Raw genomic sequence first — 25,422 nt, 5'->3', positions numbered from 1 at the left:
CACGTGGCTATCTCTTAGTCACGTGGTAAAGGTACTGTGCGTGGGAGCAAGCCATGACTCGCCCCAGCCTCGGGCGACTACTCTGGGTCCACAACAGCACCTGACCCCACCACATGAGCGGGTCTGGAGCTGCCATGTGTCCAGAGAAAGTGATATACTCCAATGCATCAACAGTGAGTCCGGATCCCCATGGGAGAGTACCGGACCCCTGGATATACAGTCCGGACCTCCAAGGTTGGTTCAGGACCTCCACGTGTGCAAGCCAGACCACTAGAATGGGATCCGAACCCCCCCCCCCCCGTATGGGGTCCGAGCCACCCACAATGGGGTCCCAAGGTCCCAGGACAGGACATACTCGGGCCTTGAACAAGACCCAGGCGGGGGTCCGGTGCCGACACGTGTCCGGACCTAGTCTGGTGGGTTCCGGACCTGTCCGCATATACTCCTGCTCCTCGCTCAGGCAGAGACTCGATGCTGCCACGTGGCATACTGTGCGCGGCTTAAGCCAACAGGCGGAACCTAGCATGATGCCTCTGGGCCACGCGCGCCTCCGCATTCATTGCGGATAAGACGTGCGCCTATCCATTCCAATGACAGGCGGCGTGCTCAGTCCACGAAACGTGGGCCGTGCTGTTACTCACCATTACTCGCACATTTCGTCTATCAATGCTGCATGGACTGCTGTAATCAAGACTCCCGCTGATTACTCGTGTGTTACTAAGGCAGAGGATCTTTGTGTACTGTTAGCATTTACTATTCACATAATGTATTCCTACCATTATGCTCCTGGGCCCGCATGTTGAGGCTCAGCATCCTTGTATGTGCCTCCCTTAAACTATAAAAGGGAAGGCACACAGCGTTACAGGGGACATGTTTCACACAATCTCAATACAGCTTACACACAGTGGAGGTAGGGTATTACGCTCTAGCGGCCTGAACCACTATAATCCCTCGTGTCCTCGTGTGCTCATCCCGATCTCACCAGACAGGCAAACCGCTTAGGCCCCCTTCTCATCTTAGGATTAGGGAGGGTGTGTTCCGCCACTCGGGCGGTGGATTTCTCCCACCGACATTTGGTGTGCCAGGTAGGGGCTTTGGCTTTAGGTTTTTCCCTGTTTCCTTGCTCGGCACGATGGTTCAGATCGTCGAGCACCACGGCTTGTCCGCTGAGGATTTCCTGATGGAGGAAGCGGCTGCGTCTTCCATGCCATGGGGCTCCAACCACGCTGCGCCTGGTACTGCTGCTATGCGCGCTGCGCTGCAGCACACGCCTGCGCAGACATCCGGGCTCCATCATGGGCTGCTCCTAGGGCGTTATCTGCAGCCAGGGAGCTGTTACGCCACCCTCCAAGTTCCACGGCCTCGCTGGGGGCTATGAAGCAGTGGCATGACGATGTCTACCGTCTCCTCGGCATGGCGCATTCTGGCTCGGCCAGACCCAGGCCTTGGTCATTCCGGCGTCAACATGAGGCGTCGGCGTCAGTGCGCTCACCCTCAATGAAGGCCGCACCGACTAAGGACCTGCGGGCGGAGCTCAACCGCAGGCGTGCGGGTGAGGATGCTCCAATATCTCTGGAGAGGCCTGATGACCTGCGGGCAGAACTCAACCGTAGGCGTGCGGGCGAGGACCCACGAGTCTCTCTAGAGAGGGCACGTGAGCGCCGGCTAAACTTCGAGGGTCACAACCTCGACCAGGACTTTCCTCTGCTTGTGCCACAAACTCCAAGGGGTGCTCGAATCCACATGGGTGTCCCATTGGTCGGCGTGTGTTGTGCTGCGCTAGCGGATCACCTCCGTGCGGTGACTTGGCCGCCCAAGTTCCGGCCGCACCTGCCGAAGAAGTACGACAGTACGTCAAACCCATCGGAATTCTTGTAGGTCTACGTCACCGCCATTACGGCAGCCGATGGAAACACTGCCGTAATGGCGAGTTACTTCCATGTAGCCTTGACCGGGCCGGCCCGGACCTGGCTCATGAATCTCACCCCGGGGTCCATCTACTCCTAGGAAGAGCTCTGTGCACGGTTCACAGCGAACTTTGCCAGTGCTTATTAGCAGCATGGCGTGGAGGCTCATCTCCATGCCATAAGGCAAGAACCCAGGGAGACCCTCTGGGCCTTCATCGCCCGCTTCACCAAGGTACGAGGGACTATACCTCGTGTCTCCGATGCCTCCATTATCACTGCTTTCCAACAGGGGGTGCGTGATGAGAAGATGTTGGAGAAGCTGGCGACGCATGCCGTGGAAACCGTCACCACGCTCTTCGCTCTGGCCGACAAATGTGCCAGAGCTGCCGAGGGTCGTGCATGGCACTCGGCACCATAGACCGAAGTTACCCAGATGGGTGGCTCAGGTGCCGTCACCCAGGGCGGCAACAACAAGAAGAAGAAGAACCGCGGCCACGAGAAGCCGCAGTCTGCTGCTCCGGTCGTCGTAGCTGCGATTGGGGGCCAGAACGAGCGGGGCAAGCGCCCATGATCACAGGGAGGCAACAGTGGGTCATGCCCTGTGCACCCCAACAGTCGCCACAGCACCTCGGAATGCCGCGAGATCATCAAGCTCGCGAAGCGCGTCAGCGAGCGGCGCGAGCAGGCTTCTAAGGATGGCTCGCCGCCTCGTCGCCGACCTATCAAGGAGAGGGTCGACGAAGGTGACGCGGCCGTGGGAGAACGGGACCTCGGGTATCAGTCACCTGAGGGGGTCCTCAAGGATGTTTTCACTGGAGACTCCGACTCTGGTGACGACAACGACCGCCACAAGAAGATGTACATGATGTACAGCGGGAGATCAAATCATGGATCAAATCAAGCTTCAGATGTGCATCGACTACACTAGCCTTAATAAGCTTCAGATGTGCATCGACTACACTAGCCTTAATAAGGCTTATCCAAGGACCCGTATCCACTTCCACGCATAGATCAAATCATGGATTCTACCTCCGGGTGCGACCTCTTGTCCTTCTTAGATGCTTACTCTAGTTTCCATCAGATCCAGATGTCTAGGGAAGATAGGAAGCATACCGCTTTTTGTAACAGTGGATGGCTTTATTGTTATGTTGTAATGCCTTACGATCTGAAAAACGCCTTGCCGACATTTGTACGGACGATGAGTAAGACCTTTGCGGACCTGATTAGGGACAGGATAGATATATATGTTGATGACATCATGGTCAAGACTAAGAGAGGGTCGACTCTAGTGGAAGACTTGACCCTGGTCTTTGACAAGCTGCGAGCAACGCGCACGAAGCTGAACCCGGAGAAGTGCGTCGTTGGTGTCTCCGCAGGGAAGTTGCTGGGATTCCTGGTTTCGCACCGGGGCATTGAAGCAAACCCGGAGAAGATCAGGGCAATTGAGGCAATGAGGCCTCTGGCCCGGATCAAGGACGTCCAGAAGCTTACGGGGTCCCTGACCGCCCTTAGCCACTTCATCTCACGGTTGGCTGAGAGGGCGCTACCCTTCTTCAAACTCTTGCGGAAGTCCGACCCATTCTCTTGGACCGAGGAGACAGAGCAAGCCTTCCAAGAGTTGAAGCAGCACCTTGTGTCCCTACTAATACTGGTAGCTCCGAAGCCAGGGGAGCCATTGTACTTGTACATTGCAGCGGCTATAGAGGCGGTGAGCATGGTGCTGGTCATCGAAAGGACGAAACAACATTCCTAGGGGAGTCAGGAGGTTCCCCTAGGAGAAGGTGGTGGTCCGACCACCATGGACCTTGAGGGCCCGGGGCCAACTGTAGGGGTCCGGACCATACAGAAGCCGGTCTACTACGTCAGCGAGGTCCTCCATGAGGCGAAGGCCAGGTACCTTGAGACGCACAAGCTTATCTACGCCGTGCTTGTTGCGTCCAGGAAGTTGCGCCACTATTTTCAGGCACACAGGGTCGTGGTGGTGACCTCCTTCCCGTTAAGGGCCATCCTCCACAACTCTAACGCCACAGGCAACATCGCCAAGTGGGCAGCGGAACTTGCTAAGTTCCAGCTGGACTTCCAGCCTCGCCATGCTGTCAAGAGCCAAGTCCTGGCTGACTTCATTGTGGAGTGGACCCCTCCCCCGAGTACTCCTGGGGGTCCGGATCCCGATTTGGACCCCACACCTGCGGAGCCCAGGGTCCCGGTCTTCACCAAGCCACACTAGACGCTCTTCTTCGACGGATCCGCCCGCCAGCAGGGTGGCGGTGCTGGAGTGGTCCTCATCGACCCAAACGGGGATCAAGTGAAGTACATGGTGCACCTTGAGTTCAAGGCCACCAACAACATGGTAGAGTACGAGGCACTGATCTTCGGCTTGTCTGCGGCCCTATCCCTAGGGATCCGCCAGCTCCTCGTGAAGGTGGACTCCTAGCTGATTATCAAACAGGTCTAGAACTGCAACATGTAGCTGCAACGAGCCAGGCTCGCATACCTCCTCCACGTAAGGAAGCTGGAAAAGGACTTCACGGCCCTGGAACTGCAACATGTTCCTCGGGCTAACAACTCAGCGGCAGATGAACTCTCCACGAGGGCATCAACTTGGGCACCCGTGCCCTAGGGCGTCTTCGAAAGACGGCTGCTGAGACCTATCGCCCAGCCTGCCGAACCGGGCAAAGGGGACGAGACTAGCACCTCGAAGCTAGTGGTCCCAGTGGCGTACCATCTACAGAACCCACCAAAAATTGTGTGCGCTACACAGGGTCCTGCCAACCTCTCAGCGCCACAACCAGTATCTCAGAGTGGTCCCAATGCATGGATCTCCGAGATTCGGGACTACCTGAAGGAAAGTATCCTTCTTGAAGATCATGTGTCCGTAGAGCGCATAGTGTGGTTGGCTAAACGATACGCGGTGGCGTAAGGGGATCTCTATCGCTGTGGTGCCAACGACATTCTCATGCGGTGCATCACCCAGGAGGAGGGTCCTGAGTTTCTCGCGGAGATCCATGGAGGTGAGTGCGGAACTCATTCGTCATCCCGCACACTAGTCGGTAAGGCCTTCTGGCACGGCTTCTACTGGCCAACCGCTCTACAGGATGCAGCTGAGATGGTAAAGTCCTACAAGACGTGTCAATTCCATGCAAAGCAGATACACACACCAGCTCAGGCTCCTGTCCATTCGCCGTATGGGGGGTGGATATCCTGGGACCATTCCCTAGGGCCGTCGGCGTTTCCTCTTCGTCGCCATTGACAAGTTCACAAAGTGGCCAGAGGCCACCCCTGTGGTCAATATCACCTAGGGTGCTGTTGTTGCTTTCCTCAGGTTGATTGTCTGTAGATTTGGGGTCCCAAGCCGTATCATTACGGACAATGGGACCTAGTTTACAAGTCGGCTCTTCCAAGAGTATTGCGAGGGCATCGGCACCCAGCTCTGCTTTGCGTCTGTGGCTCATCCTAGGAGCAACGGCCAAGCTAAGAGGGCAAACGCAGAAATCCTTAGGGGACTCAAGACACGCACTTATGACTGCATGAAAAAGCATGGTGCAAATTGGGTCAACGAGCTTTTGTCCGTACTATGGGGGAACCGGACCACACCCAGCCGAGCTACCGGGGAGACCTCGTTCTTCCTGGTCTACGGGGCCGAAGCCTGCCTTCCCCCAAAAATCATTATGGGCTCCCCACGGGTCCAGTCTTTTGATGAGTCTATGCAGGAACAGCTACGACGTGAGGACGTGGACTTCATCGACGAGCGCAGATGGCAAGCGGCGATCCAAAATGCACGGTACAACCAAGCGCTCAGGCGCTACCACCAACGGTTCGTGCATAGTAGGGAGCTCAGGGTCGGGGACCTAGTCCTAAGGCGAGTACTGAACCGAGAAGGGCTCCACAAACTCTCCCCTAGTTGGGAAGGACCCTTCAAGGTGACGGAAATATGCCGACCCGGGTGTGTCCGCCTTGCCACAACTGAAGGAGTGCCTCTTCCCAATCCCTGGAACATAGAGCATCTCCGTAAGTTCTACCCATAGAAGCGAAACTGGGGGATTGAGTTTTTCTTCCTTTGTAACTGGGTTGCGCATATGTGTACGTCAATCCGGTGAGGTCCGCCCTCGTAAACCCGGCCTGTTGGTCTACACCCATGTATATCAAGTTATAAGGAAGAGATTTACCCCCCAGATGTGCTTTTGTGATGGTTTTATTCTGCTACAGTTTTCAGACATTATTTTTTATCTAACCCACCCATACAGTTCCCACCCTTGCTGGTATGATGACATCCGAATTGAGTAAGCCAGGCTTGCAGTTCAGGACCCCTCTACTGCTACAGGGGGTCTGGCAACCTGCGGGTCCGGTTCTAGAGAATGGGCACTCGTTTCCTGGAGTGGTCCGGAGCTGTGTAGCCGCTTAGCCTGGTTCCGTACCCTAAGCCTGCACCTCCACCACTCTGCAACGGGTACTCTAGTATTTGGAGCTGTGATCCTGTGGGTCCGGGCATACGGCTTGGCTTCCCAGGCTAAATCCTGCAGGTCCTGTTGCATGAATCAAAGGATGGCAGATACCAGATGATGGGTCCTATGGGTGTGCTACTAAAACTTCAAAGCCTAAGCTGTCTGCAGGTCCAGGTCCCAGCCCAGTAGTAGGTATTCTCAAACTGTAGAGACTATCTCCTAGGGGCCGGACCACCAGCTTTCTCTTTGGTATACTGGTATCCAACCTCGACACGCCGAGCCTACCTACCAGGGGGGCCAAGTACCAGGGAGAAGTTGGTAACGCTACACACAGCGACGACAAATAACATACAGATAAGTACTAATACTGCTTGATTAATGGTTCTCAAAAGTGTGTTACACTACCAAAAGTTATTACAAGCCGCTCCCCAGCGGGACCCTTGCCTTGTTTCTACAGATTTGGCTACTCGTCATCAGTAGGATCCCGCTGGAAGCGCTCGGCCACCAGCTCCACGGTGTCTTGTACGCCCTCCCGGGCGGCGTCTTCAGTGGCGGCCACCAGACCAGCAATCACCGGCTCCAAGGATATGATCGGGTCGTGACTCTAGAAGCAAGTCAAGATATATTTGATCACCGCCCGGTAGAGCTTGCCGCCCTCTGCCTCCAGGCGGGCTCTAAGAATCTGGTCCCAGCGCCGGAGGTGATCGGCGGCGGAATCCAGCACCGGGAGCGCGTCGGAGATCGACGCTGGCAGCTCCGACACTGGAATAGAGCTCATCCCTAGCGGCACCAGCGCCGTGCTCGCCTCGCCGGCCCACACGGCAATACGCTGGACCCCGGCGCGGTGCTCCGCCTGGAGATCTTCAAGTGCCTTCCTGGTGGCCTCCACCACCTGGGGGCCTGGTGCCGCCTGCGCTGCCTGGAACTGCCGGATCCGCTCCTCCAGCTTCTTCTCTTTCTCCTCCGCCTCGAGCTCGTGCTCGGCCAGCATCTCGCCTCACCGGGTGAGCATTTCTTCCCCGAAGGTGAGATCCGTCTCCCGCCTGGCGAGGTCCTTCTCCCGCCTGTCCAAGACTGCTCCTTTGCTTTAAGTTTCTCCTCGGCGAGGGCGGCGTCGCTGGCCTTGCCCTCGAGCTCCTGCTGCCACTTTTGTAGCCTCTCCACAGCCTTGGTCTGCTGGACCCGCTGGGCTTCCAGGGTCTGGTCCAAGGCACTCAGCTTGGCCCGGAACTCTGTTGCGAGGGCCTCCCGCTGAGACACGACCTCCTCCCTCCTAGTCACATTCTTCTCCCTCCGAGACGCCTCCAGCTCCCTGGCGCACACCTTCTGGAGGTCCCTCTTGTACTCCTTGCGGTCCCACTCGAGTTGGGACCACTCGGAGAGGAACTGCCGGGACGCCGACTTGGTGCGCTCCTCCAGTTGGGTGCGCCAGTCGCTGAGGCGTTGGTGCTCAGCCTCTAGCGCCTCCCACTCCCGCAAGATTGCCACCCCAGTGTCGCTAAGGACCTGGTGGGCGCGGGACAGCATACAGGGGAGGGGACTGGTGCAGCTTCTTGCTCGGCACCAGACCGGAGCCGTCGCCCGAACACCACCTCCATCTCCTCCGGAGCAGGCGGAGGGTTGGAGCTGGACGTGCCTCCTACGTCGCCCTCAGCGTCCGGAGGGGGCACAGACCCCCCAACTGGGCCTCCCCCGCCGCTGCGACGCCGCCCGACGCTGGCGCCGCTGCCGCTGGACCCCTAGCCGGGGCATGGGAAGCTGCTGGCGTTGTCTTAGCAGCAGGCGGGGGCGAATCGCTGGCACCACTCCCAGCAGATGCCTGCTGCTGAGAGCCAGACCCGTCGATGGGCCTGGAAATCGACGGAGGAGGTGTGACCTTGGGAGCAGAGGGGGAAGAAGCCCTGAAAAATAGACGATGGGTTAAGACTTGTCGACATGACGATTAAGCTCAAAGAAAAATGGGCTACACTTACTTGGGGCCCTGGACCTTCTAGTGACCCTGGAAGCGAGATCGCCGATCTTGCTGCTGCTACTGTTGTTATTGCTACTGCTGGTGCCCCTGGGGGAGAGCACCCCCAGATGGTGGTGATGGCGGCGGGGCCGATGGTGGTGGTGGTAGTGGTGGCGGGCCCAGAGGACTGACGCGCCTCTGCGCGCCGTGGGCCTGGGAGCTCGCCTCCTCGGCCCCGCCTGCGGTCCTCTGGCGCTTCTGGGGAGGCTCTGAAATGAGCGACCCATCAGCGCGACGCAGGCGGCGTCGCCTCTCTTCCTCCGACCCCCGGTGCCACCTGGGGCGGAGGCGCTGCTTACAGCCCCTTTACCCTTGTCCAAGGGGCTGGGGGCCACGACGGGGGCGCTGGGAGCCGCACTGGAGGGCTGGGGACCTCCAGTCGGTGCATCGGAGATCCGGATCCCACGGTGGGGGTCCCGGCCTCCAGTCTGGCGGACCACCACGCCGCTCTCGTCGAGGGTCGGCAGCGTGGCCAAGATCGCCGTCCTCAGCCCTGGGTCGTCGCAGAGCGGAAGGATGTTCTGGGGGAAGATCAGGGACCCAGGGATGAAGGTTTCCTTGGTAATCCCTCCCACCAGGACCGCCAGCTCATCCCAATATAGGTCGGTGCCCGGCCCGCGCTGGATCCTGCCGATGTCGTTCGCGCCAGTGAACCAGCAACACAGGTGCACCCTCCTCTGCAGCGGCGCAATCCGGCGCTTCAGGAAGTCGCCGACCACGTGCATCGATGTCAGGCCACCCGTGGCCAAGCCCTTGACCCTGTCTAGTACGGGCAGGAACTCCAGCGCCAAGGACGGCTTGGTCCTCCACAACTTGCGGTCGAGCGCCGGCCCATCACTCGGCAGGACGAGGCGATCGTTGGCCTCGGTGCTGGCGATCACCCAGTCACTGCGCCAGTTCTCCCATCTCGCGCCACCGAGGGTGGGGATGTAGACGACGGCTGGATCCGGCCTTGTCTGGAAGTAGTAGGCACCAATGTGGTCCCTAGTCTTCCCGGACTTGACCAGCACGAAGAAGTGGTGGAAGAGAGAAGTGCAGGGAGCCACACCTACGAACATCTCGCAGAGGTGGACGAAGATGGCCGCCTGGAGGATGGAGTGGGGCATGAGGTGCTGAAGCTGAAGCACGAACTCCTCTAGCAGCAGCAAGAAGAAGGGTGAGATCGGCAGCGCCAACCCGAAGGAGATGTAGAAGGTAAATAGTACGAACTCCCCGGCGGAGAGATTGCCGAGGGGGACGACGCCAGCGTGGATTCTTCCGGCGAGCCCTGGCGCACTCCACCCAAGCAGGCCGCGCACCAGATTGAGCGCCTCCTTAGACTAAAAGCGGTCGGGATGGCCGAGCGAGTCATGGCTTGTGCGGCGGTGCGGGTGTAGAGCAGAAGAGCGCGAAGGCAAAGGGGCGCAGAGGAGCACGAAGGCAAAGAGGCGCAGTCGATTGGAAGAGAATGTGAAAGGGTAACTGCTGCACGCGGGGGTGAGTCCTTTTTCAAGGAAACCTGAGTCCCTGTTCAGGGAAACCCTTCCGCGCACCCCTCAATCACCGCAGGAGATCATGTGCGATGGGCACCTAGATCCAGGCAGCCCATTCTATGACTCGAGGGGCCCGGGTCCATAGGTCATACACTTTGAGAGTCGGATTTCGGGTGCGGAAGGAGCGAACCGCCGCACACGCCGGTAGTGCGCCTCCTCGGGGCCGCTGCTGAAGACAGAAGGTAATATTTTAAACCATTGCAGCGGTAACGAGGCGCCCCACGCGTGGCCCGACGAAACCACCAGGCGTGGGGGCCATGGGTCAGTCAGCCGTGGGGACAGATATGGCATTTGGCATGACCGAAGGAGATTGACAGAGGGTACGTAAGTAGACGCACTGAAACAGCGCGCCAATCACCAATCAGGCCATGTCGAAGCAAAGTACAAGTTTTGGCCCCACCTACAGGCTCGCATCCTCCCCTGAGGTGGGCCTGGGGGCCACTGTGGGTACCCTGAAACTAGGGTACCCTTGCTACTGTATAAAGACGCAGTACCCATGTGGCTATCTCTTAGTCGCGTGATAAAGGTACTATGCGTGGGACCAAGCCATGACTCGCCCCAGCCTCGGGCGACTACTCTGGGTCCACAACAGCACCTGACCCCACCACATGGGAGGGTCCGGAGCCGCCACGTGTCCAGAGAAAGTGATATACTCCAAGGCATCAACAGTGAGTCCGAACCCCCCATGGGAGAGTACCGGACCCCTGGATATACAGTCCGGACCTCCAAGGTTGGTCCAGGACCTCCACGTGTGCAAGCCGGACCCTTGGAATGGGATCCGGACCCCCCCGTATGGGGTCCGAGCCGCCCACAATGGGGTCCCAAGGTCCCAGGACAGGACATACTCGGGCCTTGAACAGGGCAGAGGCGGGGGTCCGGTGCCGACACGTGTCCGGACCTAGTCTGGTGGGTTCCGGACCTGTCCGCATATACTCCTGCTCCCCGCTCAGGCGGAGACCCGATGTTGCCACGTGGCATACTGCGCGCGGCTTAAGCCAACGGGCGGAACCTAGCATGATGCCTCTGGGCCACGCGCGCCTCCACATTCATTGCGGATAAGACGTGCGCCTGTCCATTCCACTGACAGGTGGCGTGCTCAGTCCACGATACGTGGGCCGTGCTGTTACTCACAATTACTCGCACGTTTCGGCTATCAATGCTGCATGGACTGCGGTAATCAAGACTCCCGCTGATTACTCGTGCGTTACTAAGGCGGAGGATCTTTGTGTACTGTCAGCATTTACTATTCACATAATGTATTCCTACCATTATGCTCCTGGGCCCGCATGTCGGGGCTCAACATCCTTGTATGTTCCTCCCTTAAACTATAAAAGGGAAGGCACAGAACGTTACAGGGGACAGGTTTCACACACTCTCAATATAGCTTACACACAGTGGAGGTAGGGTATTACGCTCCAGCGGCCTGAACCACTATAATCCCTCGTGTCCTCGTGTGCTCATCCCGATCTCACCAGACAAGCAAACCGCTTAGGCCCCCTCCTCATCTTAGGATTAGGGCAGGTGCGTTCTGCCACCCGGCCGGTGGATTTCTCCCACCGACAGTTTACATTGTTCATATAGTGAAGTTTAAAAAGGTAAAGATGAGCTCGAAAACCTAAAACTAATTAGCTTTCTTTCATATTAACTACTTGAATGTTCAAAGTTTTAGGTTTTCAGTTTCAAACATTGATTTTCTTTGTAAAAGAAAAGGTTCATATCAAGATTTTTTTTCATAATATGCATTGTTTTGCTCTAGTTATCAGGTGCCATACATTGATCTTAGTTTTCATAATACGCTTTTTTCGTTCCATCCAAAACCTATACAAGAAACCAAGATTATTGATTCGTTAAATAAACCCTTAAATGCTAGGAGTTTCTTAAGTTAAAACTTGAAGGTGTCTATGCAACTACCGAATGTTTCCAATATTTCGTTTTTCAACTATCTAACCCCACAATTATTGTTGGTATAATTCTATTCCAACACCCTTATTGCACCACCTTTATTAATTAAACTTATACCTAAATACTTCATAGGGCCCAAATCAAGTTATTTTAGTTTTGTCTTGAACCAAGCTAGTTTTCCAAGTTTATAATAAAATATGCAAACATTTAACAGGTCAAATAAAGTTATATAACTAGTTTTGTTAGCTTTGGTACTCCGGAATAACCGTAGATCGTCGATAAGATGACAATTATCATATATATTAACCATATAGTCTGCCTACCTATGATGTATAGTTATTATGTCATGATGTATACTACAGCTATTGTGCCTAGCTATGATGTTACTTTTGAATACCACTGCACATCAACAGTTTGAGATTAAAAAAAGTCAGAAATGAGAACCACAATATTGGAGTGACCGATATCATTGACTTAAGTTTAGTCCATGTCATATAAAATATTTATAAAACTAATTACATAAATGACGGCTAAATGGTGAGACAAATTTATTAAGTTTAACTAATATATGATTAGCAATTGTTTACTGTAGTATTATATGACTGAATCATAAACTAATTAGACTTAATATGTTCGTATTATCGTTTAGTCCTCATCTTTTTTTTAGATAATGGGAAAAGATGTCCCGACCTACATCCGAAACGGATGACGGCCACACAAATCCACAAAACAAACAAATCCATTGCCACAGCCGGCACAAACCCAAGCGCAGTTGGGAGAGCAAAAACATAAATACTACAACTTAGATAGTAATCCTATTACCAAATTGCCACCCCTGATGAGCGAAGATTTGCATCACCGACACTTGTAACCTCCTGCAGTCATCCTTCATAATTTTGGCGTCGTCTTCATGCTTTTGGAGTAGCGTCCAGGAACGACACCAATAAATTCCTCTGAAGAGTACCTGCATATAAGTTTGTATAGGGCTTTTATCAAAAACAACATCATTTCTACACAACCATAATGCCCAGCAAATGGCAGTAGCACCAACCAAAATCAACGACCTCCACCTAACATTTACATTTATAAGCCAACTATTGTAAATGTCCTCGGTGTTAGTCGGTTCTTTTAGGCCAAAAGTAAAGCTAACAACCCGCCAAATAAACTTGGCATAATGGCAATCAAATAAAAGATGTTGGATCGACTCGTCGTCTGAACAAAACACACACTTTCTGTTGCCGTTCCAATTTCTTTTTGCCAAATTATCCTTAGTTAGTATAACCCCCTTCCTTAAATACCAAGAGAAAATCTTGATTTTAAGCGGAATTTTGAGCTTCCACACCGTTTGGTCATGCCTAACCCGTCCATTCCCGATTATGAAATCATAAAAGGACTTGACAGAATACTGACCGTTCTGGTGGAGGCCCCACTGGAACTTATCCCTTGAATCGTTTAAGGATACATTAACAACCAAACTTACCAAATTATACCAATTTTGGAGATTGACTCCCACAAGTCCTCTTCGAAAGGAAACATTCAAAGGACTCGTAGCACAGACATTAGCCACTATATCATTCTTTCTATGGACAAGGTTATACAAGCTCGGGAATCTTTGTTGTAAGGTACAATTACCTAACCACCTATCTTCCCAAAAACGTATATCACGACCATTGTTAACCGAGAAAACTCCCCTTTCTAGAAACATGTCTCTTACATTCATAAGGCCAGTCCAAAAATGGGAGTCTCCTGGTTTTCTGCGAACCTGTCCAATAGATTTGTTATATAGGTACTTCTTTCTAATTACTCCTTGCCATAAACCTTCCTCATTAATCAACTTAAACAACCATTTACTAAGTAAACACTTATTCTGGGTGTCAATGTTTTTTATTCCCAGCCCTCCCATGTCCTTAGGTTGACACAGGATATCCCACTTAGCTAGTCTATATTTCTTTTTTTTTGCTATCAGTTTGCCAAAAAAATCTAGACCTCAAGTAGTCCAACTTCCTGAGTATCACCCGGGGGATTTCAAAGAAAGACAACATGAACATAGGAAGACTTGTTAGAACCGAATTAATAAGAACTAAGCGTCCGCCAACCGAAAGATGTTTACCTTTCCAGCTGCTCAGTTTCTTCTCAATTCTTTCCAACAGTATATTCCAATCGGCGTTCTTTAATTTTGTAACTTGCATAGGAATACCTAGATACTTGAAAGGGTAAGACCCAACCTTACATCCGAAGAGCTGCGAATACGTGTGCTCAACCTCCTTTGCCTCTCCAAAGCAGAAGATTTCACTCTTATGAAAGTTGATCTTAAGGCCGGAAAGTTCCTCAAACGCAAAAAGAATGAGTTTTAAGTTACGGGCCTTCTCAATATCATGCTCCATAAACAAAATCGTGTCATCTGCATACTGGAGAATAGAAAGGCCCTCAAGTTTAGTCCTCATCTATGTAGTTAATTTCTAATTAATACTCGTGATTGACATCAACATTGGCTAAACTTTAGATAGGGGAACCCTATTGTAGGAAAAATATTGTGCAGCCCGAATGCAAATTAGAATATGTATGGTTTTAGATTTGAAGGTTCCATCATCAAAAAATTCAGAATACACATTCAGAACCACATTTCTCTTTTATTAGAAACTCCTCCAATATCTTTCAATCTATCCTTAACCGAACGAGCACCCAGTGAGAAATGGATGTTATGGAAAGCTTTTCCAGTCCAATAATGTTTTATTCGCTATTTGTAGTCAGAAGTTGACACTGAAAGAGACTGGAGTATCCTCTTCTATCTGTAAGCATGGGAAGGCGAACATGTTCACCATTGTCAACCGTGGAAACAAACCTCTGGGTTTTAGAGAGGTGAAGACAACACCGCTCTCACAAGGTGGCAAGGCCAAGCTAATTCGCCTCCGTCCACCCCATGGCTCGGGCAATCTTGGAGCGAATCCGGCGAACTCGTGCCCGCTCACGCCGCTGGGATTCCTGGAGCGTGCGGCCACCGTCTTCAGCGACTGCCCCTCCGTCGTCTATCACGACACGGTCTTCACCTGGTTCCAGACACATCGGCGATGCCTCCGCCTCGCCTCGGCGCTCGTCTCCCTCGGCATCACCCGTGGCGACGTTGTAAGCCTCGATTAATTCCGCGAATTGCTCACCGTACCCCTCTCATCCCTGCCGGCGCGGGAAAATCAATAAGTCTGATTTGGTTAAATCAAATTTCTTGGCATTTTTAGGTGTCCGTGCTATTGCCCAACGTGCCGGCCATGTACGAGATGCAGTTCGGAGTGCCCATGAGCGGCGCCGTGCTCAACAACATCAACACGCGCCTGGACGCACGCACGGTCGCCGTCCTGCTCCACCACTCCGGCTCCAAGCTCGTCTTCGTCGACCCATCGTCGCTGCAGCTCATCGGCGACGCGCTCCGGCTACTCCCGCCGGGGCACCCGATTCCACACGTGATCCCCGTTGAGGATCCTCACGAGGAGTTCCCTGCTGCCCCTGCGGACACGTTAACGTACGAGAGGCTTCTCGACAAGGGCGACCCGGAGTTTGTGTGGGTGCAGCCGGAGAGCGAGTGGGACCCGATGGTGATCAACTACACCTCCGGCACGACGTCGGAGCCCAAGGGGGTGGTGCACTGCCACCGCGGGACCTTCTTGATCACAGTCGACTCGCTCATTGAATGGTCGGTTCCGCCGAGGCCGACGTACCTGTGGACGCTGCCCATGTTCCACGCCAACGGCTGGAGTTACCCGTGGGGGATGGCCGTGGTGGGCGGCACCAATGTCTGCCTCCGCCGCGTCAACGCCGCCACGGTGTACGCCGCCATCGCGAGCCGTGGGGTCACCCATCTCTGCTGCGCGCCCGTGGTGCTTAACATGCTGGCCAACGCCCCCGAGGGCGTGCGACGGCCGCTCCCTGGAAAGGTGCACGTCCGCACTGCCGGCTCGCCACCGCCGGCGGCCGTGCTACAGCGGACAGAGGCCATTGGCTTCGAGGTCAGCCATGGGTACGGGCTAACCGAGACCGCAGGGCTGCCGGTGTCCTGCACCTGGAAGGGTGAGTGGGACAGCCTCCCCGCGTCGGAGCGCGCACGGCTTAAGGCGAGGCAGGGCGTGCGCACGCCGGCCACGGGCAAAGTCGACATCATGGACAGCGAAACCGGCTGCAGCGTGCCCCGCGACGGTTCCACGATGGGCGAGATCGTGCTCCGCGGCGGCTGCGTCATGCTCGGCTATCTCGACGACAACGCGGCGACCAAGGCGGCGATACGCGAGGACGGGTGGTTCTACACGGGGGACGTCGGCGTGATGCATCCGGATGGTTACCTTGAGATCCGCGACCGTTCCAAGGACGTGATCATCAACGCCGGCGAGAACATCAGCAGCGTGGAGGTCGAGTCGGTGCTTTACAGTCATCCGGCGGTGAACGAGGCAGCCGTGGTGGCGCGGCCAGATGAGTTACGAGGCGAGACGCCGTGCGCGTTCGTCAGCGTCAAGGACTACGCGGCGGGCACGGTGACCGCGGCCGACATCACTGCATGGTGCCGGGAGCGCATGCCGCAGTACATGGTGCCCAGAACGGTTGTCTTCCACACCGAGCTTCCCAAGACCTCCACCGGCAAGATCCAGAAGTACGTGCTTCGGAACCTCGCCATGGAGATGGGACCCGCCCGCAAGGCCGACGGGGCGACGGCCAACGGTAGCAGGAGGCAGCAGCAATAAGATGTAGTGGTTTGTTGGGGATTTAACCACGCACAAATGCATTCCTTGTCGTTTCCGAGTTGATTAATAACCTTTTTTTTTGTCTACTTGATAGTATATGTTTCCAAGACGATGTTTATAAGGAAAAACAAAATAAGTGAACATATCAGTTCATTTTAGGACCTAAAGTAAAGTCAAAAGCGAATAAAAAATGATTCACTTTACAAGATGTGAGGTGAAGTCAAAAGTGAGTGGAGCACTGGACGCGAAACCTCACTGACAAAGATCATGTGCCGAGAAGAACCTTAGAACATGTATCTACAATAAAATAACTGAATCACCCTTATATAAATAAATAATTGTATGTAAATAAAATCCCTGTCGTTTCGAAGTTAATTAGAATTAATTTAGAGACCTCATTTTTTAAGGGGTTTTTATTTTTCTAAGAGAAATTAGTTCATTTTCTTTTTGAAAAATAGGAATTCCTTAGGTGTTTTCAAATTAGCCCTTAACATTGTTTTTTATCTTTACAAGCATTTTTTTTAAAAGATCGTGTTCATTAAAAGAGAAATAGAAGAAATAGACCAAACCAGACCGATTTACTTCAGCAAAGTCACGTGACGTGAGAATCAGAAGTGAGCGAAGATAGATTCACTTCACAGGATGCGAAGCCTCTCTAACTGTCTCCAGCAAAGTTCTCTATATTCATCCTCTATATCCATTCTTTACAGTCTCTTCTAAAAATTTTATCCTCTATATTTTCTTCCTCTCCAACAACGTCCTCTAAATCACGTCCTCTATACTCAAATATCTATATTAAAGACATTTTTATTTTTTGTACATATGTATTTGTCATACTCTTAAATGTATTGTACATATTTTAGTTTTGCTAAATCGGTTATTTAAAGTATTCAAATGGATAGAAAACCGTTTAGAGAAACTCTATATATAGAGAATCCAGCAGCGTCATCTAAATTTAGAGGACCGTTTAGAGGACGCTGCTGGAAACGTAGAGGACCATTTGATCCTCTATATTTAAGGTACAGAACCCTTTAGGGTCCCTTGCTGGAGCTAGCCTAACGAATATTACATACCCATAAAAACTGCAGAACATGTATCTAGGACAGAATAACTAGATTAAAAATAAATAATTATAAGCAAACAGTTCGATGATATTTTATACTTTACAAAGGAAATAACAAAGATAAGCCCACTATAAATACCCTCTCATATGTACTATTGAAGCACATAAAGTAGATGCTTGGTTGAGTTTCATGTTCGATGATTGATTTACAGTGATAATCGTTATAATTGTCGTCGGCGTCGCTAAAAGTTTTAGCGACCAAATTCTTTTTAGCGATCAGTCGTCGATTGCTACTGTTGTATCAATTATTTAGCGACCAACGGTGAGTTGGTATATGATATATTTAATAACCAACAGAAAGTTGTCTCTATTACAGTTAATTAACATTCACCAATGACAAATCTACATATCACATAAAAGCACCACATATTTTTTATACAATGACAATATAAAGATGGTAAATGACATATATGACACAAAATCACCACAAATCACATAACTTTATACGCATAAACACAAGACTTTGCCACACGTTTTTTGGGCTTTGCACATATTTGCAAACACTTTACAAAATATGGGGATGCTAAATTATCACCATTGTTGGTGAGAATGACTGCCTCTGTCTACAAATTAGTTCCTCTTGAGGTTGAGCATTTTGTTTTTCTAGCCTTCGTCGCAAGTTTGGATATTTAGTTCCTCTTGAGGTTGTTCGCTTCGGAAGTCGACTGTTTAGACTATAACTGCAATTCATAAAGATAACAACATTGTAGAAACAGTAGAAGTCGATACGGATTAAAGCCAAGCGAACATACATTTAAAAACTTTCCATGGGTTTAGTTAAACTCACCGCCACATAGGTCCATTCAAAAACAGATTACATTTAAAAACATCAGCATCCATATCAGAGTTATCCTTATTACCATCAACTTTTAAATAGTGTCTGGATGAAGAATTTCAAAAACAGCTTACGTTCAAAATCTTTTGTCACACCCGGTTTTAGAAGGTAAATCGAATGTGAACCATGTGCGTGCCAGGATCAGAAATTCACGTACATAGCGATTACATAATTGGACATCATCACACATTGCTTAAATAATAGCGGAAATAAGTATAACTTTATTACATCATGATGCCCAAAATATCCACATAGTCATTAACTTAAACATAAATCGAAGTGCTGAACGAAACGTAGTAAGATAAGGCCTTCACAGGAAGCCGACTGGGGGTTTGCCGCTAGTCTAGTTTAGAATTACTCGAAGTCTTGAAACTCTTGAAAATCCTCCACATTTCCTTCATCTTCTCCTAAGCAATGGATAGGGACAACCTAGTGTTTGGTGTTTAAGCAAGGGTGAGTACACATCAACGTACTGAACAAATGTCCCGTTTGGTTTAAGTGGACTAGATGTATGTGTGGTTAAGCTCAAGCAGTTGCTTTTAGTTAGTCAGATATTTATCATTAATAGAATCCAAGTTTTATCATAAAACCTAAGTTGATATTCCCAAAATAAAGTACTAAATATCATAATTACAGCCATCATCATTAAACCATCAACATAAATGAATTTAGAGTATCTCTAATCAAAGAGTATCCCAAGACTGCTCTTAACCATGAGCATGGCTAATATACCAGTTTTTAACACTCTGTAGAGGTTGCACACTTTACCCACGAGTCGTGATCCCTCTCCATCCTGAGTTTGCAAGACCCGATCTTCACATGAGGTGAAGTAATAATCAATAAGTCCTTAAAACGGCTAATGCTACTCTAGGCTAGCGGTCCGACAATCCGCTTGGCTTTGATACCACTTATGTCACACCCGGTTTTAGAAGGTAAACCGAATGCGAACTATGTACGTGCTAAGATCAGAAATTCACGTACACAGCGATTACATAAATGACCCATCATAGAACAATGCTTCGAATAACAATAAGGAGTAAGTAATAATATTACAGACTAGAGCCATTTACATAATATAAATCAAAGTACACAGAATCGAAACGTAGCCAACGTAAACAAACCCACCACAGGCAGCTGACTGGGGGAGGTCGCTAGCCTAATCCTCAAACTCGTCGAAGTCCTGGAACTCCTGGAGATCCGCTTCGACACCTTCTTCTTTACCTGAGCATAGATTGCACCAAAGGCAACCTGGTGTTTTGTGAAAGCAAGGGTGAGTACACATCAACGTACTCAGCAAATGTCTCGTTTGGCTGCAGTGGACTAGCTTTATGTGAGGTTAAGGTTAAGCAGTTTCTTTTAGTTGGTCAGGTAATTATTACTAGTAGAGAGCCAGGTTTTAACATTAACCCAAGTTGTTAACCCAAAAGTACTCTTTCCAAACGGAAAGAATACCAGAAATCATAATCATAATTATAACCACAATAGAAACCAGCATTATCCTCATCATCATCTGTAAACAAATCATCTCTGATCAACATGTCTCTAATCAATGGAGCTCCCTTGGCCGCTCATAACCGCGAGCACGATTGATATATCAGTTTCATAACACTCTGCAGAGGTTGCGCACTTTACCCACGAGCCGTGATTCCCTCTCTAGCCCGGGCTTGCAAGACCCTTATTCACTCCCGAGGTGAATGGCCAGGGATTCACTACGAAGCCTTTATAAAGATTTCCTGAGGCTGTAGCCGCCCGTTAGGTTTCCTAAATGTACCGCACTCCTCCCCAAGGGGCAATGCACCCACGGCAGAGCGAGCCGCATACACCGAGCCCCATTGACGGCTGGACGGCGAAGCGAACTACACCTCAGTTCCTCTAATTATTCAGCTAAGGGCATCGCATTCCACCCTCATGGTTGCACTGTTTTCCCGGGCGGTCATCCAACGAACCAGTCCTTACGGAGAGGCACTTGAGAAATAGCTCGAGTCCCCTTAAATGTCACAGTATCATCATCATAATCAAAAGGGAAAACAGCGTATCATAGATAATCTCATCATGTTTATTGATTCATGTGAAGCACTAGCATATGGCTAAACTAAAATAGGTAAACAAGGACAAGATAAACCAAAGCTAGTCAATCCTTAGGTATAAACTGTGTAAATGCGGGGAGTGAATTATAAAATGAGTAGGACATAGATGGGTCAAGGGACACTTGCCTTCACCAAACAGATGCTCAGGGTCTTCTGCCTCATAGAACTCGAAGAGTTTGATCTCTTGGTCGCCGAAGCTTGACCGTCGATTCCTCGAAGCTCGGAATGGATCGCAGTCTATTCGCGACGCACAGTGAATACAAACAGGCACAAACAAACATATATATGCATAAGAACATTACACCATACAAGATAAAATATCATAATAATAAGCAATATAAAATAGAGAGCGCTTCTACGGTTATGCGAGGAAAAGAACCGTGATAATCGAAGCTACGATCGAGGGGTTAGCGTGTTTACACTAAGCAAGTACTAATTAGAACATCCAATTCGATATAAGTATATTAATTAATATTAATCAAATATAAATTAATACTACTACTTAGTTTTGACTAACTTACTATTTTAATAGTTGACACTTAAGCAAGTAACTTAATTAATATGAGCGATTCTAAGCGAGACAAATTAACGACGCATGACGTGCAAAAACGATGTGCGCGACGCGCGGACACACACGGCTTAGCGCGCGGACAGCGCGCGACACGCGCGAGCGACGCGCGACACACGAAACAGCACGTGCGACATGCGCGAACGACGCGCGAATAGCGCGACACCGCGCACAACACGCGAACCAGACGCGGCGCGAGCGCACGCATCGAGGGTAGCGTGGCATGCATAAACGCGCGAATGAACAACGACGACGCACGTGAACAGCAGCGATGGTGTGCGCGAACAGCACACGCGACACGCGCGAAACAACGCGAAAATCACAAATAGATGTCGCGTTTGCGTGAAACAAATATTAGTTGAAAACGTTAAAGTTGGCATTAATCACATTAATTTATATTTTATAAAAAGCGCAAATTGAAATTATAGGTTAGTTTTAATTATATTATTATTTTAATAAATATCAGATGAACAAATAATTAACTAATTAATTAAAACTTGTGTACGGATAGAATAATGTTATTAACATGTTGTCAACGTTATTACGAAGCTAACATGACTCGAATGAATTAAAACAAATATTTAACGCAAATGGTGTTGCATATCCAATTAGTCGGGGACTGGGCGGGGAGCTGCGCAGACCGTGCGAAGCGCGCACAGGACTGCGCTGGCTCCACGACGCGAACAATGGCGGGGCTTCGGACGGCGATGAAGCCTCTCCTCGCGACACGGACGCGCGAAAAGCGAGGGCGGGGCTCGACTCAGCGTCGACGAGCGCAGGCACGGAGGAGCGCTGGGCACCACATTAGGGCTGCAGGGGAGGCCTCATCGGCGGCTCCCCTAAGTCGAGGATGGGCACAACACGTAGGGGTGAAAGCTCTCTTGTGAGTTTTGGTGTTTGGATGACAACTCAATTAAAGGACTAACAAGTGTACTAAGTGTTGAACAGGTGCTTAAAGTAAAGCCTACAGGGTTCAACACAAGTGAACAAATGTGATTGTCCAAGAACTGGATTATGGATACATAATGGACATCACAAGTAAGATGGACATTGCATAAAGTGAGACTCGGGTGCGTAGCTCGGAGACAACTGATCAAGCCAAGGACGGAGGCAAGAAAAGCTTCGAGGTACCAAGTGCACGGGAGAAGGTCAAGGAGGCTGAGGAACCCAAAGCCAAGGGTGAAGAAGAAGGCTTGCAAAGTCAAGGGTGATCGAGTTGAGAACAGCTATGGCACATCAAGGATCACTACATAAGGACGTGACTTACAACCAATGAGGTAACAGCTACAGTTATGTGGTGTAAGTCATAAGGCTCAAGACCAAGCTCTAAGAAGGAGATCAAGGTCACTAGAAGGAGAACAAGTGTCAAAACCAGAACTGGAAGCAGCCCAAAAGAGCTAAGTTCACCTTGATCTTTAGTTTGGGTTGTTCCTATGTTTGGAGATGTTCTATGTGACCTTTTCAGGATGTTGGAGCCAAGTGATGTCAATCTAGATCAAGTCAAGCCGACTTGATGATTTATGAGTCCAACATCAAAGCTCAAGCATGTGGAATGCTATAGATTTAATGTTTAAGAGAAGGTATGTTTCTATACTTAGTACATTGGTTTTGTGGACTAATATACTTGTCTAAGTGTTAGAAACAGAAAGAAGAAGAAAAGAAGAGAGGTGCAAAGGGCTTGGCTATGTACAGCCAAGGCAGCTCAGTCTGGCACACCGGACTGTCCGGTGGTGCACCGGACAGTGTTCGGTGGTGCACCGGACAGTGTCCGGTGCGCCAGGCTGAACTCTGGCGAACTGGCCGCTCTCGGGAATTCACCGGCGACGTACGGCTATAATTCACCGGACTGTCCGGTGTGCACCGGACTGTCCGGTGAGCCAACGGTCGGCCGGGCCAACGGTCGGCCGCGCGATCTGCGCGGGACACGTGGCCGAGCCAATGGCTAGATGGAGGCACCGGACTGTCCGGTGTGCACCGGACATGTCCGGTGCGCCAACGGCTCCAAGACTGCCAACGGTCGGCTTCGCCGTAGAAGGAAAGAAATCGGGCACCGGACAGTGTCCGGTGTGCACCGGACTGTCCGGTGCGCCACCCGACAGAAGGCAAGATTTGCCTTCCTGGATTGCTTCCAACGGCTCCTAGGCCCCTTGTGCCTATAAAAGGGACCCCTAGGCGCCTCAAGCAAGGTACAAGTGCAGCCAACAAGTGTAGACATCACTCGAATCAATTCTCACTCTCCCTCGTGTGTGTAACTCTATAGTTTGTGTAGAAGGCACAGCTATAAGCCTTAAGAGAGAGGAGAAGTGCTGCTTAGAGCTAGAGCAAGGTCTTGAGCGTGTCGTTACTCTGCCGGGGTGCTGGCAAGAAGTTTGTAAGCAGCCGCGGTTCTGTTGTAACCCCACTCAATAGTGAAAGGCTCTATCTGTCATATTGACAGATCTGAGCAAACGGAGAAAGGAGTTGAAATAGACTCCAAGCCCAGGTGTGGCTAACTCCAACGAGGACTAGGCAAGCATTTCAGGCTTGGCCGAACCTCGGGATAAACCCTTGCGTCTGTGTGCTCTGTTCTATCCTGACTCTCTGCCTTACTCGTTTTTAGATCTGCACTTCAATACTTATCTGTGTTATAAGCTTGATTTGAAGTGCAGGACATATAGAGACAGGATCTTCCATTCCGCTGCAACCTACTCGAAGAGTCTTCTCACTCCACTGCGTACTAAGTCTTCGAGTAGAGTAAGAATTTAAGTTTTAAAGTAATAAGTTTTATTCGCCTATTCACCCCCCCTCTAGGCGACATCCAGATCCTGTTCCCGGGTCAAAGGGAACTTTCAATTGGTATCGGAGCTAGGCCTCTCCAGTGTGGGCTTAGCCGTCCGGAGATAACGATGTCGTCACAAGAGGTAACTGTAGAAATTCTTTTAGGCGATGGCTCTAATTACAAATCTTGGTCTGTCTCTATTTATAATGCTTTCATGAGTGTTGATTCTGATTTGAGACAGATCTTCAGTAGAAGTATTTTTCCATTAGATATTAGTAAAAATCTCTCTAATGATGAACTAAGATGTTTATCTCTCAATCACCGTGCTTGCAACATCTTAGTTGAGTCTCTTTCTAGAAGTGCCTATTTTGCCATCATGAGTAGTGATAATGATTTGGTTGTTGATGCTCATGATTTATGGAATAGAATTAAAGTAAAATATTTTGTGGAAAATTGTACTACTTCTACACCCTATATTACTTGTGATGCTAACCATTCAAAGGGAGAAGATCAAGAACGATGGACACCCAACGATGAATCTACCTCGTTGACAGGTTTGGTCTCCACTAATAATAAGTGTTTTATTGCTAACAATGACGGTGGAGACAAAAGCCATGATGAGGAGGAGTATGAGGATGATAGCGAGGATGAATCTTCATCACCTCAAGGTACTTTTTCCTATTTGGCTTCCACTGATATTAATGACAGGGAAAATGAGACTGATGGTGTGGAAGAAGAGGAGATTCGCCGGTTCTACACCAATCTCAACAAAGAAGACAAAGTGCTCTTGGTTAAGTTGTTGAGTAGGAACAAGGAACAAGGCGAGACGCTTCTCAGGCTAGAGGAGACTCTCATCAAAACCAACGACAGCCTGGAGAAGATGACCAAAGAACATGAGGAGCTAAAGTGCTCTCATGATAATTTGGTCCAACGGTATGAATCTATTTTATTTGAGCAAAGAAATAATCATGATGTATTATCTGATGTTGCTCAACTTAAAACTGAGAATTCTATGCTTAAGAGTCAAGTAGAAATGATAAATTTAGAAAAACTTGCTATAAGTGAAAAATATGATATGTTATCTTATTCTCATAATGAATTAGTTGATGACCATATCATGCTTAATGTTGCTCATGAGGTTGTAATTTCAAACTTAAATTCATGTGAACCTCATTCTTGCACATGTGCACATTTAGATAATATATCACCATGTGCTAACCCCTGTTGCTCAAAAGAAAGCAAATTTTTTAATGAGCATCAAGCTGCAGGATCAAAAGAAAGGAACAAGAAAGCAAAGCAACTAAGGAGAAGACGCATTGCTCAACCTCCTCAAGATATCCACGGACGCGTGGTGAAGAAGCTTGAGACGGGAGAAACCGCAGCAAGTGTTAAACTCCATAAGAAGGATGTTCCTAAAGCAATAAATGAAGAAATCAACATGAACAAGGAAAAAGGTAAAAATTCAATTAGTCATGTTGTTTGCACTGATCATCTCTCTATGTCATCCAAGAGCAAAAAGGGAAGAGGAAAAAG

The 25,422-nt window shown here is 50.1% G+C and overlaps 1 protein-coding gene across 1 annotated transcript in view; it reads left to right on the top strand.

Annotated features, from left to right (window-relative positions):
• LOC109942380 (probable acyl-activating enzyme 6) overlaps positions 1-16,676 on the top strand; it is a 28,239-nt gene extending 11,563 nt beyond the window's left edge. Inside the window, exons 2-3 of the mRNA XM_020544326.1 lie at positions 14,542-14,917; positions 15,028-16,676. Coding sequence (XP_020399915.1) covers positions 14,542-14,917; positions 15,028-16,518 — 1,867 coding nt within the window. The 3' untranslated portion in view covers positions 16,519-16,676. The remainder of the gene's footprint in view (positions 1-14,541; positions 14,918-15,027) is intronic.
• The last annotated feature ends 8,746 nt before the right edge of the window (positions 16,677-25,422 follow it).

Source organism: Zea mays, chromosome 9, assembly GCF_902167145.1.
Source record: "Zea mays cultivar B73 chromosome 9, Zm-B73-REFERENCE-NAM-5.0, whole genome shotgun sequence".
Lineage (NCBI taxonomy): Eukaryota > Viridiplantae > Streptophyta > Magnoliopsida > Poales > Poaceae > Zea > Zea mays.
The sequence above is the reverse complement of the archived record's forward strand: the minus strand, read 5'-3'. Positions and strand labels throughout refer to the sequence as shown.